This window comes from Montipora foliosa, chromosome 1, assembly GCF_036669935.1.
Source record: "Montipora foliosa isolate CH-2021 chromosome 1, ASM3666993v2, whole genome shotgun sequence".
In the NCBI taxonomy this organism is placed as follows: domain Eukaryota; kingdom Metazoa; phylum Cnidaria; class Anthozoa; order Scleractinia; family Acroporidae; genus Montipora; species Montipora foliosa.
Genome location: NC_090869.1, coordinates 36106677 through 36126336, shown reverse-complemented (window position 1 = coordinate 36126336; position 19660 = coordinate 36106677). Strand labels below are relative to the sequence as shown.

Below are 19660 nucleotides of genomic sequence, written 5' to 3'. Positions count from 1 at the left end.
GTCGAAAAAGATCAATGATATTTTTTGAGGAATCAAAAGTAGGCCTTTTCAGTATTTTTCGAAATTATTTATTCAGCGCAGCATTTGAGCGGCGGGAAGTAATAAGCCAGTTCAGAGTTTCAAAAAAATACGTGCGCGCGTCGGGATAAAAAGAAGCATCTTTTGTTATGGAAATTGCTTAAGGAAAATTACTTTCAAAATCTTTTGTACTTTTAATGTATGCTTGATTTTATCCCGACGCGCGCAAATGTTTTTCTCGAACTCCGATTTGCCTTATTGCACTATAAGAATGGTTGATATATAGCGGGTGTTTGATTGACATGCTATTAATGTCTGTTCACTCCGGAGTCTTAAAAATGTTATGGGGAGGATTGCAGGTGATTTTTTTCTCTCTTTCTGGTCGCATCCCTACTGCCTTCTCGTTTACCCTTGGTTCAACTTTCACGCAGCCCTTCCTTTTCACAAATCAATCCAAAAAAAAAAATTGACACCGGAACCGCCTGCTATGCAGTTGAGCCCTTGAATATGGCTTTGGTTCGCCTATTTGTCTACAAAAATTACATAAAAGGCATGTTGTGTAGTATTGACCTTCTTTGTGACCTTTATTAAGACCAAAAGTGAAGGTTAGCATTATTTTACGCTCATAGGGCAAATGTACCCGTCTGTCTCCACATGAGAATCAGCGTTTGGGGACACTTTGTGACGTTGCTTGTCTGTATTCAGAGACACGAGTGATGTTGAAGTTGGGGAGAAGAGCAAGAGGATACTTACTGAAATCCACGTGCATCTAATTACTTGCATTTCTGGATATTTTTGGAAAAGGGAGGGATAGCTCAACTTCAACTCCGAGGTAGATGCATTCTCTAAGTGTTAAATTTTGAGATCAAGATTCAGACTATTTTGCTTATGGGAGGCTATCACAGCTGGACAGTGACCTTATTACTCACCTTCCACAGATTCTTTCCGCATGCTCAAACCAAGTTTTTCCTTCCCTGTAATGAACCAGAATTAAAATTAAACAATGAGGGAAAAGAGCTTCGAAACTTATGGAAACATTAATTGTATAAAACACAATTTAACCAACATCAAACTTTTCAAAGCCTGATGTCATCACTGGAATTTTTCTACTTGTGACCACCGCAATAGTCTGGAAAAATAAAACCCTTGGCAACAAGCAAATAAATTGGTTCGCTGTCAACTGGTTATGTCCAAAATTTGTTTTAAAAAGAGCGAGTAAGCACTATTCAAACAATTTCACTGCTGGCAATAAAAGACGGACAATTTTTACATAAGCTTGGTTTACTGGCCTAGCCTCCACGAGTCGCCTATACCCCACTGGCAGATCATCCGAAGTAATAATTTAGAGGTTGTAGGTTCGACTCCTGCAAAGCTGATTTTTTCCAAGCATCCTCGAGTCATCGTCAACAACATTGAGGTTAACATTCCACCATCTCCTTCACTATAATACTGTGGCACTACACCCTTCAGAGAATCTCAGACCTAGCAGTAAACGTGGGACATTTCCTACAAGAAACTAGTTTAATGACCTACTGTACCTCCCACGACTCCCCTATAACTCAGTGGCAAGGCATCCAAACTAGTAATTGGAAGGTCGTAGAGTCAACTACGGCAAAGACCACTCAGATTTTTTCCGACCGTCTCCAAGTCACCATTGATAAAAAGATGCATTTGTACATTTCTTTACTAAGGTTGCAAGAAAGGGTTACAAAACTTAAACAGATTAGTTTGATCATTCTTATCTCCAGCAAACTCAGTCTACAGGTTATCCTGCACAAGGGATTTTTTTTTTTTTTACTTATCTGATTTGTGGGAACACAACCAATAAAAATTACTTCTGACAGCTCTCTCACTGGTGGAGTTTATAAAAAAAAACTTCACACGTCGCTGCCTCGAATGCAGGAACTTTGATGATTCCATGCACGCTCTGTCTAGAAAACCATGACGAACAAAGTTGATTCTCTACAAAATGAACTTACGCGGACGTTCTTGCATCAGCACTCGCCTACATTGAAACGAATAAGATAGGTTTCAGTTCACATAACCGTTCACAAAGGATTCATTTTTACTGAGCATAAAAAGGACTCATGTGACAGCTTTAGATCACCTCTCAAAAAGACAATAAGCAGGAGTGCCGAAACGTAAGGTCTTGAATGGAATTTTTTTAAGCCACAGTATAGCGTCAAACTATGTTTGACTGACAGGAACAGTTTGTTATATCATTGTCCATTCTCTATATATAAAATATCATTTACTACTTGTTAGCCTCCACATTACAAAAATCTTGTCAAACAGAAATATGTCAGTATAGAATATTAACTGAAAAACAGACAAAACTTCCAAAATTCACACCAAAAAAACTATAGAGAAGTAAACTACAGTGATACGTCATGTATGCACTGCGTTTTTGGGTGTTCTGACTGTTAATTGGGAGGCGACAAGCAAGCAAACGCAACCTGAGCAAACGCTAACTGAGCAACCTGCAACCGAAGAAAAAAATTGAAACAAAACGGCATTATGTAGTCCTAATCATTCTGGTAAGTAGGTTTCTTGTCGGTTAGTTATTCAGCTCGTGTGAGGTATACCGGTGCTAAAACTATTACTCACAACAAAAAAAATTGTTAGTTAATGGGGCACATTAATTTTGTTTCTTTCTATCTCCATAACAGCTATCATATTTACCTCTCACATTTTTCCATCATCAGTTTCATCCTATATTGAAAAGAATAAGGTAGGTTACAGTTCACATAACCGTTCATAAAGCATTCATTTTTACTGAGCATAAAAAAGGACTCGTGTGACAGCTTTAGATCACCTCTCAAAAAGACAATAGGCAGGAGTGCCGAAACGTCAGGTTTTAAATAAAATTGTTTCACTGACAGGAACAGTTTGTTATATCATTATCCATTCTCTATAAAATATCTTTTACTACTTGTTAGCCAGCACATTACAAACATCTTGTCAAACAGAAATATGTCAGTATAGAATGTTAACTGAACAAGAAACAAAACTTCCAAAATTCACACCAAAAAACTATAGAGAAGTAACCTACAGTGATACGTCATGTATACACTACAAAAATGAACACTGCGTTTTCGGGTGTTCTGACTGTTAACTGGGAGGCGACAAGCAAGCAAACGCAACCTGAGCAAACGCTAACTGAGCAACCTGCAACCGAAGAACAAAATAGAAACAAAACGGCTTTATGTAGTCCTAATCATTTTGGTCAGTAGTTTCTTGTCGGTTAGTTATTCAGCTCGTGTGAGGTATACCGGTACTAACTATTACTCACAACAAAAGAATTGTTAATTAATGGGGTACATTAATTTTCTTACTTTCTATCTCCATAACAGCTATCATATTTACCTCTCATATTCATCCATTGTTTGTGGTTTTGTCATCTTAAATGCGAGAGTAGATCGATGCTCTATGCCATAGTCTAACCAAGAAAGCAAGGCAACCAGACATTTCTGTCATCAATATGTTAACCGTGTGTAGATAATATGCACAGATTACAGCAAAAACATTAACACTTCCTACCTGACGGAATGGGGCGAATACACACCAATCACAAAACTTTCTTACACTACTTTCTGTCTCTGTATGTCACATAAATAAACTTTCAGTTTTAAAGGGAATACCCGGTTTTTCAAACTCAACTTTAACTTTAGCACAAACATATTTTGGATAACACCAATGGAGCACCCATAACATGCGACAATCATCAAAGATACCAGGGCATTAGAAAATAAGTGATTCTCAGTTTGACTATCTATAAAAATGTGTCAAGGTAATAGTAATAGTAATACGTGACCTGCTAATCGCCCTTTCTCGCAGTCGGAGACTGAATTGCTAAGGGCGCGGCTCAACGAGATCGGACCGAAGGAGCTGTGCTGCCGGCTAGGCGCTCGGCCCCTGAACACGACCCATGGATGACCTCGGAGCACAGCAGCACAGCCTGATGGAATAGGCTGTGAGTCGATTTTGCTGAGGGAGGAAAAACGGAGTACCCGGAGAAAAACCCTCGGAGTCAGGTTGAGATCGACTCAAACTCAAGCCACATACGATCCCGGGGCCGAGAGTTGAACCCGGGCCGCAGAGGTGGAAGGCACTGTTGATAACCACTAAGCCATCCTGACTCCCCTAAAGTTATCCAGCATTTTTGAAGAAGTGAGATTCCCTTCACTTTTTAAGAAAGTGTTAAAACGGAACTAGTAAAAGCTCACACCTTTGTCAATCAGTGGAAAAAAGTATTATCCACACTGGAACAGATAAATGAACCTTATTTGGGCCGGGCCTAACAATGACGAAGGTTGTCAAAAATGGTACCGGTTTCAGGTAATTAGGCCTTTTAATTGGTTTAAGATTGAGATTGATTACTGGCCCAAGTACATACGTTTTTGTTGTTTATTTTAGATGCATAAGAATTTCAAAGAGGAAATTAAGCCTTCAAGATACATGTAATTTTAACTCAAGGTTCATGATACCTACTTATTGTTGTCAAGATGCTGGTGAACATGGAAAATATGGCAGAGTGGAGTAGGCAACCTTTCGACTTTTGACTTTTCTACTATTTGCTATAAGTTCTGAGATGAAGTGCTTACCTTGCAGAGAACCCAGGTCTTCCGTGGGATCAAAGATCCTACCCTTCATTAAGAATGTAGCCCCATCTATCTTCTTGATTTTGGTTCTTGACTGAATGTGGCTTAAGAGATCCTCGAATGTCTCCTCAGGATTACATCGAATATCAAGGCGGTCCGATGGCGAGAATCCAGGCAAATCGGTAACTGAGATACAGATGAAGAGGACCCTTACTTCTACCTTTAGCTGAGACCCAGAAAGAATACCGAGGCTTGCTAAGGTGTCTGTGTCCTTCACATGGGAGAGCTCTCTTCCGTTGACATGAAACACGGCCTCTTGGTTATTCTCCAAGTATCTGCACCATGGTATTTCTGCCATTAGATCCCTTAAGGACTTTTCTTGATCAATCTTCAACTGAATTAAATCTCTGCCAACAGCGTTTTCTACTGTTATCTGAATGTATTCAGGAATAATGACATCTACAGTAGGCTTTGAACTGCATAAGAGTTCCAGCGGAATGCACCTTAAAGGTGTGTCAGACAATAGCGTTTTGCCATGATACATCTTCTGGTCCTTGGGAGGCACTCCAAGCCTTGTTTCTATCTCTTTCATCAAATCATTGACTTTTGCTTTGCCCGGTCGAATCCTAACATGGATGACTTCATTTGTTGATATTTGGATTGTAATTTCTAGTTCAGCATCAATTAACTGTAGGATTCCTGACGTTTTGATCACATTCCTGTTTTGAAAAAAAATAAGATAAAAAATCTCGTTAGCAAAAAGGAAAAAGAAAAGAATGGTAAAAGCAATAAAGAGAAAACATAGAGCTGACAATTGCAATTAAAAGGAGGTTCCAGAAGCTTGATACCTTTAGAAGAAAATTGCTTAAGCACGGTGCCTACTATTGTTATTGTGCATACGTTCTGCGCATCTTGAGATACTCGGTTTTCCTATCGGTGATGCTTACTAATACAGGGATACTTTTGCGCGGTTTAAAACTATCCGGAGAAAGTAGATCTTAGTATGTACTCTTGGTATCCAAAAAGAAAATTGGGGGTAACCATGCATTTTTGAGAGATAATTAAGTTTCAATTTGAAAATTATACCATTGTTATCACTGACGTGTCTAGAGGTCATATTGCTATTGTCCTTTTACTGTTGTCTTTGAATTGAATAAACTGCAAGTTTGCAGGAAGCTGATTAGTGTTGTTTAAGATCGTGTTGTATAAGACCCCAACTGCCATGACGACTGTACGTTAAAAAAATATCTATATATTAGCCACCAATTTACAGAGATAAAGATGATGCCCAACAGTAGGGGTAAACGGTACCCATCAGGCATCAATTTGTTCTCATGTATTCCGTTTATCACTGTTGGCATGGCACAAAAACATAGTCCGGCACGGTTGGGCATCTGACAGGCAGTAATCGAGTGACTATATTTGTTCCTTTCCCTGTTTACTGGTTATCTTCTAAATATCTGAGAGAGGAACCTGTACACAGCTAAGCATATAATGATCTACACAAGAGCATCTTTGCAAATGACACAGTTTTCATATAGTTGGTTTCCAAGCTTCTACCTGTTTATGTTTGGAAGTCGTTAACTCAGAAAAGTGTTGCAAGACACAAACCTATTCGGCATGGCTGTCGAGGAGGATGCAAAAAGTTGATGTGCGTAGTGGACAACAAAAATAGGGGAGCAGGGATGGCTGGTGGTAAAAGCACTTGCCTCCCACCAATGCGGCCTGGGTTCCATTTCCAGACATCGCATCATACGTGAGTCAAGTTTGTTGGTTCCCTACTCTGCTCTGAGAGGTTTTTCCAGGTACTCCAGTTTCGCGTCTCCTCAAAAACCAACCTTTGATTTGAACGGTGTTTATTTAATTTGATTTGATTACTGCACAGCCGTGTCCCCAATTAGTGCCTCAATACTAAATACACTTGACACTTAGATAAGTTCTTTATCATCATTATCATCACCTAGAGTTTCCTATCAACTGTGTGTATTTTTAAGGTGAGGTTCGAGGAGAATGTAATTTGCATTTGTTAAATATTCGTCCTAACACCATGAATTGTAACAAGAAAATACATGTGGCCATTGCTGGTCAATCACCATGGTTAAGCAAGATTCAAGAATACACTCTGTTGTCATGTTCTGCAAATGTTCGCTGTCTTACAGCTCAGTCTGCGCATCTACTGGACTTATGTGTAGTTCTAGCGTGGGCATATTTGCAGTGTTTAAGACCACCATCAACTCAGTAATCAATGGTAGTCTGCGCACTTTGATAAGAAGTGGAAGGTGAGGCAAAAGAAACGCCTACATTAAAGAAACCTGGACTTCATGTTGAATTCCAGAATTTCCGACCAGTCAGTAAACTACCTTATTTTTTTTCTCCAGCTTATCAGCGGCCCGGAATCCTAAATCCGTATTCTGATTGGCTAATCGCGCACGTTCCAGTGGTCCTGATTTTCCCATCCAGACTCCGAGTATGGGCGGCTCTGAAATTGCCAACTTTAGCACCTTTTCAAGCTTTTTGTATCAGCGTAAGTGTCGTAAACAACGTAAAATGTAAAATTTATGTGTATGTGTGAATAAAATCTGAATGTGTGTTGCATTGATTTGAAGAAACTTTATTTCAAGTCGTGCGCTCCTTTTCCGTTAACATCAATTTCTCTCACGTGACGGACATTTCAGACCCTGTCACAGCAATCCCGTAGAAAAAAATAAACACGTTATTTGCCGGCTAGGTCGGTCCGTATTGGGAAAAACTGTCCCCTTGGTGTCTAGCATACAGGGCTTCCAAACATTGAAAAACAGAAGAAAGCATGTTACCATAGGCGTAGGCAGAGTGTTCTTATTGTTTCGAGGCGTTTGAAACCCCCAATGAAACAGGAAGCACGAGTCTTTGTCATAACTTCTCCACCTTTTTTTGCTGATTGTGAGTGTAATCCGATGATCTTCTGTTTCACCAGACAGGTGATAGTAATTTGTAAAGGAAATGAATATTCAGTATTTAGGTGAGTTTAAAAGGTAGAACTTTCAAGAGCGTGACGGAGAGCTAGTCCAAATCAAGTCGTTTTCCCCTGCCAAAATCGTCTTCCGAAGAAAGTGATTCGGCTAACGAGGCCTTTCCAGTTTCAACTAAATATAAAAATAATTGGGCTGTGACCATTTCGCCGAATGGATGCGGTTAAGAGAGGTACAAGTGTCGGTTTTACATTGATAGACTATGAATTAGACAAGGTTCAAGTCTTGAGAGACATTTCTGAAATGGATGCTCTTTCGCTGAACTATTGGGTATCCAAATCCGGAGATAAGCGCCGGCCTGATGGGCCACTAGGCTCGTAGCAGACTTTACCTTTACCTAATCAACTAATGTATCATATGGCGGAGAATAACTAGCATTCAGTGTTCCAGCCTTCATACAAGTCAATTAGCACATTATCGTAATACGGAAACCGCTCTCCTCAAGATCAAAAAGGACATTCTGCTTAACATGAACAAGCAACATGGGACGCTTTTGATTTTTCTAGATTTACACACAGCATTTGATACGATTAATCATGACATCCTCTCATTTACACGTTAATGTAGCAGCTAGGCTTATCTATGTTGCTCCTTGATATTTCCTCATTACACCAATGCTCCGAGACCTCCAATGGCTTCCTATACATGGGGGTAATTGAATTTATTCAAGATTCTGACGATAGCATTCAAAACAATCCTGACGCTGACTACATCCCCAATCAAGTTGCGGATCATAGGCTTGCTATGGCTGCACGAAGGCTCTAGAAGAGTTTCTTTTTCCAGGATGTCAGTTGGTAGAGCATTCTAGAGCCTTGGTGCAGCCATAGCAAGCAGGTGATCCGCAACTTGATTGGGGATGTAGTCAGCGTCAGAATTATCTCACACACACAAAAGTAACTCGGCACAACCTAAAATAAATATGTTCATAAGTATAAATAGAAAGGATATACATGGTCTAAGTCTTAGTTTGAATTTTTCTAATGATGTAATAATATTAATTTATATCCTTTCTATTTATACTTATGAACATATTTATTTTAGGTTGTGCCGCGTTGCTTTTGTGTGTGTGAGATAAATCTCAATGACCATGTGCTTTATGAATCACTAATCATTATCAATAAATAGATAATCCATGCTCTAATGACAAGCAACTCTAGCATTCTTCATTTAGCGTTCAGGCCAGTAGTATAGGAGTTGGGGGTATGAGATCATTTTGTAAAAATGCTCTCATCCCAACCCAACTCCATACTACTTTACATTTGACGGTTACATATTTTTTTCTCTCGTATTTTCGGTCTCATATTCTTGGAAATCTATATGGTTTATATTTCTGCGAATCTATGCCGTGGCGTGGCAGTATGGTTTTAAAATAATATCTTATATAATAGTATAATGAGTTGCCAAGAACTGCATAAAGAACTGGTCAATATGGAAGAAGTGGTCTGTCCATTTTGTAATAAGCAAATCTCGAAACATACGAAAGAAATTGAGCAATGCTGCAGTCAACCTGATATAGTGAATGATAACAATATGCTAGTTTGTAAAAAATGTGGGTCAGTTAATGGCTATAAACCACTGATAGAATTTGTTGATTTTCACTCAAATAAGCATAGATTCCATCGTAAAAGTGTTTACCAAAGAAAATATCATATCAAAAACATTATCAATAACATTGCCATTAAAAATGGTTTCCAGATTTCTGTAAAAAATATGGATAAAATAATTCGAATTTTTGCGGCTATCGGGGAAGTTGTGAAAGATGTTAACATTGATAGAAAGCGTATGATTAACATAAATTTCATTTTAAAACAAATATTTAAAATGCTTGATCTTCCTTTTGAAAAGGTCAAGACGAGCAAATCCAAAAAGACACTTCAATCATATGAACGATATTGGAAAGACATCCTGTCATTGGCATCAGACCGAATTAATGAAATAGTTAAGGAATGAATTTGTCATTGTATTTAGCGTAGAACTTGTCAACACTAGGACAAACATCAGTCACAAAATCATCTACATTTTTTAATTCTGTGTGAAACGATGGTTGAAAATCACCGCTTCTCAACATGTCTTTTATTGAATTCAATAGATGTTGATAACTTTGGTATGCGTATGTACAATTTTGTATTTTAAGATCCAGTGATTGGAAATCCATGTAAGACTTGATTAACAAAGCACAAGTGCTTATTGCTACTAGGGCTATACCACCAGTTACAACAGCACTAATAATTCCACCAGTACCAGTTATGACAGAAACAGTGTTTCCTAACAGTTTTAATTTTTTGTAACGTTTCACAGCTTGCTTGTAAGCCCAACACTTTCTATGGTATGCCTTATAATAGCTCTTTAGTTCGTCGACCTGATCTTCTGAGAGTTTGTCTGAAATATGGTTCCAGCTAAATATTCTCTTTTTTCGATCTGTCATATATATGGTTTAGATTGTTAATCGTCTGCATAGACAATATAGTATACCACTGACTTGACCACAAAAAGGTGATCTTTTAATCAGTTTAGTTGTGTATTTTTCTGAAATAGCATAAGTGTAACCTCTACCGAGCTTATGGTGGTCATAAAACCTCCCGGAAGCATCATGTAATACACTATGTGAATTTAATATATCAATCCAACCGAAGATCTTTTCAAGTAACCATGTTAGACAGCCACTACCTGGTCCAAGAAGACCAATTTCACCATCATTGAGTTCAAGAATCTCATTCATAGACATGTCTCTTTTCAAATAGAAACAGTGCAGGTATTGATAAACAAGTGCTGATTTTAATATTTTGTCATTAATGCATGGATGTTTTTCTTTTGCTTCTTGAAAACTATATTCCACAAATCGTAATAAATTGTCGATATACATATATATTGAGTTATATATTTTGAAAATCCACATCACAAATCGAAATGATTTTGAATGAACCTGAACATATTTTTTAATTCATTATCAGACAGAGATTTTGCCCAAACAGCAAAAGCATATAAATCCATTTCACAGAAATTCACAGCAGTGCCATCAGTATGAACCTGACATCCAATAAACATTTCTTGAGCTGAACCTGTCAGAGTGGCAGAAATTGTTTCTGTTTTAATCGCACTGATTGATGTAACGCCTCTAAAGAGTTCTAGATTTGTCCCATTAATACGAATTGTCCAAACTTCGATATTTCCAGAGAGATTCAGCAAAGAAGGAATGTTAAGTCTGCCATTTGACGAGGAACCAAAATCGACATAGACTGTACCATCTCCCCATGGTATATGCACACCGAATCTGACGGCTCCACGCCCCCATTGAAACTGTGATTGATTAGTTATCGCTTTTGTTTTGACAACCAGTATTACTGTGCATTTGTTACCAGAACTACCCGCTATTTCAGAAACGTCAAATGATTTTTTTTCCAAATAGTCATCACTACCATCGAAACGTATAAAAAACAGTTTTTTCAACGAATCCCTCAGAAGAAGAGGCTTTTTTGAATTGGTTTGTTGTGAAAAATCGATATTATTCGCAGGATCCATCCATGAACTAACTCTGTCATTTGAATCGGCTGTGACTACTGATAAAGCTGGAATTAATGCAATGCTGATTTTGTCTAACACTGGTATACCAGGTAGACTGTTCGAAATAATAAAAGTCGATCTGTCTAACTTCAAATCGAGTTGTTTTTTTATGACAACATGGTTCTCTTCCGTAGCAGCCTTAACGACGAGATTTTTGTCAGTTTCTATATGTCCATCATCATTTACTGAAAGTTGAGCTTGAGCTTGATAGGTAAAATCATCATCAGAGTGATAGTCAATGGTGTATTCAATTTTGTCACCATTGTCGTCAAGAAGATGTGTACCATCTAAATTTTTTACATACAATGTCATATACTGTTGCATTATATAATTCAATTAATCAGTAATGTTTTGTAATGTATAATGTAAACATAAGATCTTACGCCATCCCCATCGTCATCATCAAAATTTATTCGTATGTTTGTTATGTTTTCAAAATATCGATTGATATTGACAGTAAGTATTTTGCTTGTTGAAAAATCTATGTCATAAAATACACTAGCGTTTCCATAAAAAGTTATATCGTGATTCGACTCTGATGGATAATTTTTTTTAGCATAAATTTTTATTTTATCGATATAAATTTTAGTAAATGTTAGAGGTGCTGTTCTAGAAATATTGAAATCACAACCCAGTGATGATTCTGAAGTGGTTCCATAGGCGTAAGACGGTAATATCTTATCAAATAACCCTAAAATTTTATTGTTATTCATATTGATTGGCACATGCATTAAAAATTGATCATTTACAATCTCATAAGCCAATTCGTAATCATAAATTGTGAAATCAAGGTTGTTTTTTGCTTCACCTTTTATACCGTAAATCAGGACATACAATGGTAAAAGAGTTGGGCTTCTATTGTCATAAGTGGATTGAACAGTTACATACAACCGTCTTTCGATAGTTGGTGAAGAACCATCTGGTGATAAGTTCATGATAAAGCGATAATATTTATAATCTGTGTTGGTTTTGACTGTAGTGGTTCTATCAGTGTTCATGTTTCTTTTTTCAAAAGTAACCTGAAATGAATTGAACTCCACATCAAAACCGGTTCTCAGGAAATATATTTCTAAACACACAGTATATTTATCGCTATAATTGTCACGTATCAGTTTGAATAGATTAAAATCGAATCGTCCTTTAAACAGACTGGAACCATCTGCTGCCTTTTGAACATTGAATGAAAATGCTTTTTTGTTGTTTTTATGTGGTGAGTCATTATAGTCGATTAAATTGGCATCCTGTATTCCATAATCTTCTGTAAATTCCCCATCAGCCATAGCATATTTCAGCACATTTTCTCTGTTTGTATGTGTGGTTATATGACTCTTAACTATTTCGTCGTCTACATATTTCTTATTTTTTTCTATTTGTTCGTCTGTATATTTATTGTTTTCAGTAGAAACAGTCGCAATGCCGTCATTTACTTGCTTCAAAGTTATGGCATCTTGATTATGTGTGGCGTTTCCGAGATTTATTATTCGTTGATTGTTCATGTCTAGAACAGAAGTCATTACACCGCTTCCATCCAATTTCAATGTTTTTCCAACCTCGGAATCGACATAAGATTTGTTTGTCACATTTCTAGCACCGGTTGGTTGTCCGCAATTTATTATTTTATTCAAAGACATATCCAAATTTCCAGTCATTTTAGCTGAACCGTCTAATCGAAGTGCATCCAAAAATAATCGATCAACGTAACCTTTTCCTGTGGCATCATTTACACCTGTCGGATCAGCAAGATTGATGATCTTGTTGTTGTTTATATTCAAATTTCCAGTCATTGCTTGCTTACCATCTCGCAACACAACCTGATTTGTATTGGGTTTGGTTGATAAACCAGTTTGTAATTGGTGTTTTGTAACAGCGTCAGAATTGCCAGTGCCTTCAGCAAGATTGCTGATTTTATTATTTCCAAAGTCAAAATTGCCAGTTACGGAAATACTTCCATCTTTTTTCAAATAATTAGCCAGCTCCGTTTTATCAGCTTTAAAATTAAAAGAGCTGTCAACGTAAAATTTATTAGAAGCATCTGAATGTAGTATCGGGTCTTTCACTCCGAAGATTCTTTGATTTTTCATGTCGATTGGATTTTGGGCTTCTATCTTTCCATCGTTTGTATTTAATTCAAAGTAAAAGTTATGCATATGAGAACTGCTGACAGCGTCACTATGGCCATGTCTAGCAGGTGCAATGTTTTCTACACGTCTGTTATCCATATTGAGGGCTCCAGTCATTGCATTGCTTCCGTCCAATTTTAAAGTCTTATTAACCTCAGAATCGACATAACTCTTAGTAGTTGCATCGTCATTCGTTTGAGGTGAATCTAAATTTCTCAGTTTTTTATTCTGCATATCATAATCGCCATCATCAGTAAGTTTAAAACCAACACCAGGCAATCCTTTTACTATTTCGACAACTTTTTCATGCGAAAATGTGTCTTCAGGTAATTTACCATTTGAGTAACTCATATACAATTGATTTATATTGTTTCATCAAATTCTTCTTTACTTGTTTCTCAGGTTTGTCAATATATATGAAACTGAAAGGGTCTCTAGTTGCTTTCTCGTATAATTGTTTTGAGACATTGTTTTCACGACATATGAGACTTTTTTCATTAGTACTCGGAAAATCATAAATGGCAAAATGTGAGCAGTTTAATCTAATATCTTTTGGTGTCTTATAGTAGCTTTGACTCAAATATATGGCACAGCAGTTTTTATGTCTCCCCTGTATAAAATAGTCAACTAATGGTTTTTGGTTTTTATCACATACGAAATCGTCGAATATCACAATTTTTTGATTGTCACCATTGAGATTTTTTACAGGAATTATTTTATCATTGCTTGCTTCAATGATATCATAACCAGCTTCTTCACTCCATGGTTCGAACTCTTTCATGAGATTCTGATACTTTGACTGCTCTAAGTTTTTTGCATAAAGGTATATTTTATCAAAATACAACAGATTGTGAATCATATGCATCAGTGTGTTTGTTTTTCCCGAACCAGAAGGTCCACAAATGAGCATGCGGAAGCATCGATCAGGCATAAAATCATGTAGTTGTGTGAAGTTTGTGACAACATCGTCGCCAGTATCATAATTAGGTATCTTCATTTATATTAAATCGTTACATTGTTTCGATAAAATGATGTAGTTAAACATGGTGTTCAACATGGTGTTCAACACGGTGTAAAACGCTATTTTTTATATATGAATTTCCATTTTATGTAACGTAACAATATAACAATAAATGAGTTTACTTAAGTGGAAAGAACTCGCAAAGAGTAAATCTGAATTAGGGGACAAGATCAATTATGTCCATAATGCAATTACAAAACATGATATCGATCAGAAGACCAGTCAACAGGGATTTTCAAAAGTATTCCAACCAATTACAAGTAAATTGGATGATGTTATTGATAGTAATCAGGCTTTAAGGTTGCCAAGGAAAAAACGACCACTGAAGAAAGGAGAAGTTCCTGATTACGGCATTGATATAGAGGATGAAGTTCCAGACATGGGTTTAGACGATCTATTTGAACAACCTGTTTTGCCACAGCAAGAAAAACAACTGGTGCCAAAACCACCAACATATGAAGAATCTTTACAAGATCTTCTGGAAGGAAAAAAAGAGATGTATGTTGATCCTAAGTACTTTCCTGAAGAACCGGGATTGCCACCAGAATATGATGACGATGATGAGGTAGATTATGGATTAGATGATGAAGATATGGATGATGAGATATTAGGTGATCTTGGTATACCAAATTATGATTCTGTTGAAAAGGTAATAAATCAACAAGAAATGACTGAACGAAAAAACAAAAAATATCTCAATAAGATTGTCAATGCGGCTAAATTTAAAAGAAATCAATTGAAAGCCTACAAAGGAAACGTTACAAAGCAATACAAAAGTGGGAATATAACGGAAGCTGATAGGCAAGAGGAAAACAAAAGAGTGGATCGCGCTATGAAAACTCTGAATGAATACATAAAACATTATCAAAACAAAATGAAAACAATGGAAGGTTCTGGTAGGAAAAAACAAAAAGGTGGCAATGTGATATTTTTTAACAAACCGAAAGAACTCATAAAAAAATTGGATTTGATCATTGGTGAGATATTGGCTGGCAATACAAGCATTGACATGCGAAATATGGGTGTTTCTATATTGGACACATTATTGAAAATGACAACAATTAACAAATCACAATATGGTAAATTATACAAACAATATTTCCAAATTTAATGTAACTTCATTATATAATGGAACGAGAGATAGTTTTATCATCTTACAGTGTGAAAAATAAAGGGGATAATAAACCAGAAGATTTTACAACAAATTTCACCAGACCTGTAACTCTAGACAATAATAAGCAATACGTTATCGGTCTTAACAGAGTCATTAACATGTCATTCACTTGGTTCAATGTCAATGCTGGGTACAAAAATCAATTAATCAAATACAGCTCCGATAATGGTTCAACTTTTAAGGACATTACCTTTCCAGCTGGGGTATGGAATTATACGGACTTTGACAGACATATTAAAAATGTGACGAAAACTGGTGATACGTATCCGATGACTCTTGAATTCAACGAAACGACATTCAGAGTCACGGTTACATTAGCTGCAAATTACCAACTTGATTTAAGAGCAAGTAATTTTAATGAACTGATCGGTTTCGACAAAAAGATATTAGCAAGTGGAACGCATATTGGACCAAGAGTGCCAAATCTCAGTCAAGACACAGACGTACTCAATATTCATTGCGATTTGGTAAACGAAAGTTTAGTTGACGGCGAAGAAACAGACATTATTTATTCATTCTCAACTAGTGTACTAAAACCAAGTTACTCCTTCACCCTCGAACCACAAAGAGTTACATTTAATCCTGTGAACAAAACTACAATTTCATCAATCAGAATCATGATAACAGATGGAAAAAGAAGATTAGTGGATCTAAATGGAGCGGATACGTCTTTTTCGCTGATTTTAAAAAGTATCTAATGTAACAGTATAATGAAACCGTATGAATTTAAGAGGTTTTACCATCCAAAACTTGGTAAATTTGTATTTCAACACAAAGGGTCGGGGCTTATTATCGACAACATTTTCAAACCATTAAAGAGTGTGGCATCATCTGTTTTCAAGAAATTCGCCAAGCCATTAGCCAAGAAGGCATTAGAATCAGGGGTTTCCCATGCAGGTGATAAAATTGGTAAGGCGGCGGCAGAAAAGTCAGGAGACCTAATAATGAAAAAATTAGCAAATTTGAGAAAAGGAGCCACAACACCAACACAAAAAGCAATTGTTCCATCCTTGCCCATTGAACAGAAACAGCAAGATGAAAGCGCTGACATGATACTAAATAGATTGATATCCGGATCTGGAAGAAGGCGTAGATTTTTCAAATAAATAACATGACAGCAAAATTATATAATACAATAGTATAAATGGCTTTTAGAACAAGTGAATTATTGCAAAGAAATGAGTTGGTGCGTTTCCAACTTGATGATGTAATTAGAGCCCCTGGAAATAATCAACATCAAGAAAAGAACGGTTATAGATTCACCATCAACGACCGGAGTTCTTTCTATGATTGGTACAATGCTTATTTCGAGGTTCAATTCCAGTTACAAAAAATAGCAGATGGAGCTGGTTATGCAGCAGCCGATAGAATAACGGTGATAAACGGATCTCATTCATTGATTGCACATATGATGATTAAAAGTGCTGGGAAAATTGTTTATGATACTGACAATCTACATAAGGTCACTTTTGTGAAGAATCTGTTGGAATATTCTGATGATTACAGCAGATCAGTCGGTAAAAACAGTTTTTGGTATTTAGACACAAATGATACGACAGCCAATACTAATTCAGGATATGAATCGAGAAGAGTGCTTACACAAGCTGCCAACGATGATGGAACGGGAGGAGCAAAAGATGTGAATTTGATCATACCTCTCAATCGTTACAGTTTTTTTGAAGAGTTGCAGGATAAAATGTTGGTTCCTATGCAGTTACAATTCAATTTGAATCTCCAGAACGACAATGAACTCATCAATCGGGCAGCAGCAGCAGATGCCGGAAGAGTAGTGATTAACAGATTTCTACTATGGGTTCCAAAATTAACACCAAAAGACAGTATGTACGACAAATTTGTAAGCTCTTTCATGAAAGAACACAAATGGACATATCAGCGTGAACTATATGCAGTGTCAGCACCTGCTAGAGTCAGTGGTTTTTTTCAGATTTCTTCCAGTATTGACAATGTCAAAGCAATTTTTGTTTATCTACAACGGGCTAAAACCAGAGTTGCAACTCAAAATCCATATATACTTGATACCTTCAAACTAAATGCAGCAAACGCAAACAGTTATTTATCAACATGCAGACTCGAATATGGCAATGGTGTTTTCTACCCAGAAACGGAATATGACAGTGAAAGCAAAGTGAGAATTTTCAATGATCTGATGTCTTATGCAATGCGAAAAAATGATTACAACACCGGAACCCAGTTGAATCTTGCTAATTATAACAGCCTGTATCCACTGATCTATTTTGATCTGTCATATCAGGCAGAGAAAGTAACAAGAGACCCTAAACAGTTGATTTTCAGGTACAAACTCAATGCCAACAGTGCAGCAGATTTCAATGTCCATGCAGTTGTATTGTACGAAGAGTCGGTTGTTATTGACAAGGTGGGTAATGAATTGGTTATAGTTTAATCCCATGAATGACACATATTTATTTGTATATGTTTTGTGACTGGAATTATGTAACATATATTATATGACTGAACTTCATCAAATAAACGTAAGACTGTCAGATAATCAAAAAAAGAATCTGAGTAATGCTTACCATAAAAGGGAAACAATTGTTCTAAGACTGACAAATGATTCTCTTAATGGAAACGACACTCTTTATGTTCCAGCAATGGTGAAAAAAAGATTGCAAAAAAATCGACAATTGAACAAAGGAATGGACATTAAGCTTGCTAAGACCAATATCAGAAAACAAGTAGGCGGAAGTCTTTTGAGCACCGTATTGTCACTTGGTATGAGAGCTCTTCCAGCAATTGGTAAAACCCTTGGGTTGAGTGCTCTTGGTGGTTTAGCAGAAGCCGGAGCTAAAAAATTGTTAGGATCTGGTCAAAAAGGTGGTGCTATGCCATTACCCATGATGATACCTTTCAATGCAATCAATCAACTGATGCCATATCTGAATATGTTTACAACCAAACAGCAAAGAGACATAATGAATGCGGCTCAAACAGGATCTGGCGTTAAAATAACACCGACCAAAACACAATCAGGTGGATTTTTAGGCACTCTGTTAGCTAGCATTGGAATTCCTTTGGCTTTGAATCTTGTCAAAAAGCTAACGGGAAGAGGAGCACCTAGGGTAGGTAGACCACCTTCATCGAAAAAGGATGGTACAGGAGCACCTAGAATTGGAATGCCCCCTCCATTTTATAGTTATCCGCCATATGTGACTGGTTATGGTAGAAAAAAAAAAACATCCTCAACCAAAAAAGGAAAAGGGTTACTATTAGGAAAAAACAGTCCATTCAATTCAATCCCAATCATAGGAGACATATTGTAAAACCAAAATTTCACAAAAACATACCTATGTCCAATCACGATCTAATAAAATGGTGTAAATATTTAAACATACCAATCAATGATGTACTGTCAAGAGATGAAAAAGTTCCACATAACCATAAACAGGCGTTATTTATTTACAATCTGGAACCAGCTTATATGTCAGGATCTCACTGGGTAGCCACTTATGTTAAGGATAATGTAATAAATTATTTTGATTCGTTTGGTATGCCTCCATTTCAAGAGATTGTGAATCATGCCAAAAAGAAAAATCTGACTTTGTTACATCAAAACAATCAGATACAAAACATACAAACAACAACTTGTGGGTATTTCTGTTTATACTTTCCGAATGAAATGAATAAGGGTAATTCGTATTATGATTTATTACAAGTATTCGATATAAATGATACAATGAAAAATGAGAGATTTATCCAACATTATTTCAGAAATATCTAACTTATATATATTATGAAATCATATTGTGTAAAACAGAAAAAGGTAACCGAATGTGTTGAACCTTCAGGTTACAAAACAGCCAAAAATGGTAGACTAATGTTCTTTTGCACTTGTGCTGAATGTGGTATTACAAAGACCAAATTTGTCAAACAACAGGGAAACTAAACAGCCCGTTGGGAGCGGGCTTACTCAGCGATATTGCTAATACTGGAACAGAATTATTTTTAACTAAAGGAGTACCTTATCTTGGCAAAAAAGCCGTTGAAATGGGTAGATATTATGGTTCCGAATTAATGAGAGACCCAAAATTGCAGAAAAAAGCAATCGATTATGGTTTGAAAAAAATGAACCCTCTACTTCATAAAGTCGGTTCTGAAGCTCTCGATCAATTGTCAACAAA

At 36.7% G+C, this 19660-nt stretch overlaps 1 protein-coding gene across 1 annotated transcript in view; it reads right to left on the bottom strand.

Moving 5' to 3' along the window:
- The window catches only part of LOC137967488 (uncharacterized), a 68790-nt gene that overhangs the window by 18209 nt on the left and 30921 nt on the right, over positions 1–19660 (bottom strand). The window contains exons 5-9 of the mRNA XM_068814003.1: positions 4623–5338; positions 3385–3457; positions 2701–2730; positions 1998–2023; positions 948–992 (exon numbers count right to left, since the gene is read on the bottom strand). Coding sequence (XP_068670104.1) covers positions 948–992; positions 1998–2023; positions 2701–2730; positions 3385–3457; positions 4623–5338 — 890 coding nt within the window. The remainder of the gene's footprint in view (positions 1–947; positions 993–1997; positions 2024–2700; positions 2731–3384; positions 3458–4622; positions 5339–19660) is intronic.